The sequence below is a fragment of the Nannospalax galili genome, unplaced genomic scaffold (genome assembly GCF_000622305.1).
Source record: "Nannospalax galili isolate Female #2095 unplaced genomic scaffold, S.galili_v1.0 scaffold1342, whole genome shotgun sequence".
Lineage (NCBI taxonomy): Eukaryota > Metazoa > Chordata > Mammalia > Rodentia > Spalacidae > Nannospalax > Nannospalax galili.
In genome coordinates, this window is record NW_008348210.1 from 29,813 (window position 1) to 35,294 (window position 5,482).

At 39.8% G+C, this 5,482-nt stretch overlaps 1 protein-coding gene across 1 annotated transcript; it reads right to left on the reverse strand.

Moving 5' to 3' along the window:
* Positions 1 to 4,118: 4,118 nt before the first annotated feature.
* LOC103743550 (olfactory receptor 1468-like) lies at positions 4,119 to 5,060 on the reverse strand. Its single transcript, XM_008844900.2, has one exon. The coding sequence runs from the start codon at positions 5,058 to 5,060 to the stop codon at positions 4,119 to 4,121; it is 942 nt and encodes a 313-aa protein (XP_008843122.2).
* Positions 5,061 to 5,482: the final 422 nt, after the last annotated feature.

Genomic DNA, 5,482 nt, shown 5'->3' on the forward strand with positions numbered 1-5,482 from the left:
ATAAATTATATAAATGGACTTAGAGACAATAGATGCAGAAAAGGCTTTTGACAAAACCCAACACACATTTATGGTAAAAGCACTAAAGGGAATTGTACAGAAGGGAAACTACCTCAAATAATTAAAGCTATACACAACAAACCCACAGCCAACATCATTTTCAATGGAGAAAAACTTGAAAATAAATCCCACTAAAATCAGGAACCAGACAAACTTTCCACTATCCCCATTCCTTTTCAATATAATACTTGAGACTCTTGCTGGAGCAATAAGGCAAGAAATCCCAAAAATTCCACCAGATAACTAGAATAGATCACCAATTTCAGCAACTGACAGGTTACAAAATCAATTTACAAAATCAGTACCTTGTGACTTCACAGAAAAACTTCCATTCAAGAGCCTCAAAAGTATCTATGAATGAACCTAATCAATGATGTTGAAGAACTCTACAATGAAGAATTGTATCTTTGAAGAGAGAGACTGAGGAAGACAAAAGGAGATGCTTATGGATTGGTAGAATTAATGTTGTGACGATGCCCAGCCTATGGAATAACAAAAGACCCAAGATAGACAAAGCAATTCTGAGCACAAAGAGCAATGCTGGTTGTGGGGGAGGGTTGTGCTGGGTAACTTTAGTTGTCAAGTTGATACACCTGAACAGAAGAGGTCTCAATTGTAGAATTGCCTCCACTGGACTTGCCTGTGGCCTTGTCTGTGGGGCATTTTCCTGATTGTTGAGTGATATAGGAGGGCCCAGCGCACCGTGGGTAGTACCACCCCTGGGCAAGTGGTTCTGTATTGTATAAGAAAGCAGTCTGAGCAAAGGCCAGGGGAGCAAGCCAGTAAGCATCCTTCTTCCATGGCCTGTGTTTCAGGTTTGTGCTCCAGGTTCCTGTCCTGAGTTCCTACATTGGTTTCCCTCAGTGATGAACTGTGCTGTAAATCAAATAAACCCTTTCCTCCTCAGGTTGGTTTTAGTCAGTATTTTGCTCATAGCAAATAGAAAGAAATTAAACAGGGAGATTACAATACCAGACTTAAATTTATATTACAGAGCTATATTCATGAAAACAGCATGGTGTTGGAACAAAAACAGGCATGTAGATCAATGGAAAAAAAGAGAATGCCCAAACTTAAGTGCATGCAATTCAACCACCTGATATTTGGCAAAAGTGACAAGAATACACACTGGACGAAAATCAGTATCTTCAACAAATGGTGCTGTGAAAACTGGTTCTCCATGTGTAGAATGAAATTAGACTCTTATCTATCTTCCTGCACAAAGTCAACTCCAAATGGATCAAAGACCTCAATGTGAAACCTGAAACTCTGAAACATGGGCAGCATCCTCCAAGATACAGGTGCAGGAAAGGACTTTCTAAATGGGACATCAGTTGCTCAGGAATCAAGGTCAACAACTGACAAATGGGACCTCAATAAGCTAAAAAGTTTCTGTACAACAAAGAAAACAGCCCATCAAGTGAACAGGGAGCCTACAGAGTGGGAGGAAATCGTCATCAGCTGTTCATCTGACAGAAGACTGACATCCAGAGTGTACAAAGAACTCACAAAAATAAAGAAGAAAACAAATGGCCCAATTAAAAAGCGCGCTATGGATCTGAACAGAGAGATCTCAAAAGAAGAAATAACAGTGACCAAGAAACACCCTTAAAAGTGTTCAATATCTTTAATAATTATGGAAATGGTAATAAAAAACATTTTAAGATTTCATCTTATACCAGCTAGAATGGCTATGATCAAGAGAACAAAGCTACCAAATGCTGGTGAGGATGCAGAGAAAAGGGAACGCTCAATCAGTGCCGGTGGGACTAAAAACTGGTGCAACCACCTGGAAAGCAGTATGGAGAATTCTTTAAAAACTAAAAATAAATCTACCATATGATCTGATTATACCCTGCTTGGCATATACCCAAAGGTCATGCAGCTATGTTTGTTGATGCTCTTTTCACAATAGTTAAGAAATGGAAACAAACTAAATGTCCCTTAACTGGTGAATGGACAACTAGAATGTGGTACATTTATACAATGTTAACAGTAAACAAAATTGAAATCATGAAATTTTCAGGTAAATGGATGGAGCTAGAGACTTTTATACCAAGTAACAGAGATGCAGAAAAACAAGTGATAACTTGTTCTGAGTGACAACTCAGCAAAACAAGTTTGTTCTCTCATTTGTGGTTCATGGGGGCAAAGGGGAAGGAGCCCAAGAGAGGGGGAGTTAGTAGGAGACGTTGTTATCAAGGGGGAAATGGGGAAAATGGGAGTATTTAACTGGGAAGGGAGGGGAGAGTGTTAAACATGGAGCCATCAGGGTAAAGGGGAAGAAGGAACTTCGGAGAGGAGAATAATAGGAGACATATTATTAAGGGGGAAATGGGGAAAAGTGAGGGTATTTTAACCAGGGAGGAAGGAAGGAGGTTTATACAGTGAGAGAGAAGAGAGATAAATAATTTTTAGGTGGTATGAAAAACCAGGGAGAACTATATTAGTTCAAAAGCCTACTGAAACATCACATCATATATATATATATATATATATTACACAGGCTATTGTTGCAGCCCTTGATAACCTCCCAGAACTTGAAGACCCTATTGCTGAAGGCAGGATGCACTTTAGATGCAGGACTTGGAGAAAGGATGGGATGCACTTTAGACGCAGGACTTGGAAGGCTGGAAGCCTCCTTCCTGAGGACTAGCTCTCCTAACATCAAAGGATATCATGCAAGCTGCACAGAACAAAGATGGACACAGTAAGCTATCTAGATTGGTGCAGTAGTGGCACTTTTAGCTTGGGAGTAATCAACAGCTATGACTAATTGGACTTAAATCCCACTCATTGGAGGGAACTCGTGTGTCACTATAAACGTAGAAAAATATACAAGACTGAAGCAGTTATAGATTCTAGAGAAAAATCTGTCACATCCCTAGACAAATGAAATTTCTTCCTGTATGCTAAATATTTATCTTTATATTCACAGACAAGTATACCTCTCATCACTCATCAAAGCAGCTTCTTTTTTCAAAAGATGGAAACTATTATAGAGTTCAGTAACTGATCAAACACAGAGAATAACTGTTTATGAGATACCCAGCCCTAAGTGACACATCTACAATGCAACCTCCACATCTAAGGCTCAAGGAAGATAGTGGAATAGGGGACAGACAAAATATGAATGTGTCTCTCAGTTCTCATCAGCGAAAATAAGAAAATAAGAAACTGTAGAGAGCATGTACCTGGATAGGACTCTTATATTAAACCACTGCCACTCAGGGCTAAGGGAGTGTTGTGGAAGAGGTGGGGGAAGACTGTAAGAGCCATAAGTGATGGATAACCACAAAGAAACAGTTTTCCAGGCAGCTGAGAACTTGCTGATATGAACTTGCAATGGTGATAACATGCACAAGACATGTACAAACTCAAACAGACAAAAGTTAACATAGAAGTGGGGACGTAGTAAGAAGCCCCAACCTTAGCTGAGGAGCTGTTGGAAGCTGATCACTACTGGGTGAGGGAGAGTTGGTCTTCTTTAATGGAGTGATGCTAGATAGGTTGACTAGGCTCCAGTGGATGAACTTACACCGAGGGTCATCTGGGGACACAAACTTGACTTGATAGGCTTTACTAGATATAACAGAATGCATGAAATCTGGCAGGGCAGCTATGGGGGATGCAGATAAGGGAGGGGGCCTAGGTGTGATGAGGATGTATGAAATGCACAAAAATTTAATAAAAAAGAAAAAAAGAAATTCCAGTTAACCTAAGGAACTCTTGACAAATGACAGCTGCTGGAAGGAGGAGAGACAATCTCTTACAGGGATGGTGCTCTTGTTAGGTTGACCAGGCTCCAATAGATGGACCCACATTGAGGGACTACACAAATCAGACTCTATAGACCATATTATATATACAGTGGTGTACATAGAATTGAGTGGGGGAGGCTGGGGGAGGGGCAGATGGAGGAGAGGAGCTATACAACATCAATTTATATTGTATACAAATCACAAAAATTCAATAAATTTTGAAATAAAATTTTAAATAACAATAATATTATCAATATATTTAATACACAAATTCAGAAAAAATCCAAAGTGTTAACACTATGAAGAGATTTTCATACTGCAAAGGACTCTTACAAGGGCTCTCTTCATGTCTCTGTTCCTCAGACTATAGATGAAGGGGTTCATCATGGGGGTTACCACTGTGTACATCACAGCCAGAACACTTTCCTTTATGGTAAAATTATTAGTTGATGGACATAAATAGAGACCAATAATTGTCCCATAGAACAGTGACACCACAGAAAGGTGGGAACCACAAGTGGAGAAGACCTTGTAGATACCTCGAGTAGATGAAACCTTGAGAATGGAGGAGACAATCCGTGCATAGGACATAACAATGAGTAGGAATGGAAAAATAATGATGAGCCCTCCCATGATAAATATCACCAACTCATTAACATGAGTGTCAGAGCAGGCCAGCTTGAGCAGAGCAGACAGATCACAGAAAAAGTGGAGGATCACATTGTCCCCACAGAAAGACAATCTGACCAAGAGCAGGGTGTGTAGCATGGCATGGAATGTGGTCAGCGCCCAGGACAGCACCAACAAACACACACAGAGCTTGGGGCTCATGAAGCTGGTGTAGTGCAGAGGGAAGCAGATGGCCACATAGCGGTCATAGGCCATAATCACAAGGAGGAAGCTTTCCATATCTCCAAAAACCATAAAGAAGTACATCTGTGTCAGGCATCCTGCATAGGGGATGGACGGTACTGGGCTCTGCATGTTCTGTAACAATTTGGGCACTGTGACGGAGGAAAAACAGAGGTCAGTGAAGGACAAGTTACTGAGAAACAAATACATGGGTGTGTGGAGAAGGGAGTTCAGTCCAATAAGGACAATGATGATGAGGTTCCCCAGGATAGTGGTGAGGTACATGGCCAAGAACAGGGCATATGACATGTGCTGGTGCTGTGGTGGAATGGGAAGGCCCAGAAGGAGGAACTCTGAGATTATTACAGTTTGGTTGTTTCTTGCCATCATCTGCCTATAGTGTCTGCAAAGGAAAATAATGATTTTTCTTTAAATCTCAAAGAAAATGGAAATGTTTCTGTGACGTGTGTTTCCTATTCCAAAATAATTAATTTTATATGCATCAAAATAATTGTAATCTCTAAATACAAATGTATGCAATCATTAGCGACCTCTTAAATTCAGTTTAGCATGTTCCAATATTCCAAAAATTGCAAAATCACTTCTATCTATTTGTTTCTATGCTGCAAAATGCATCGATGCTTCTCTTTTCTGCCTGACTGGTCATCTTAGATGACTGTAGTTTGCCCTTGTTCTTGAATGGTTAAAAAACCATACAATTAAATTAAAATAATTACTCTTCTTCAATCTTCCCAGAATACAAACTCACTAAACTTGACCTTTTTTAAAAAATTATTTTATTTTGAGAA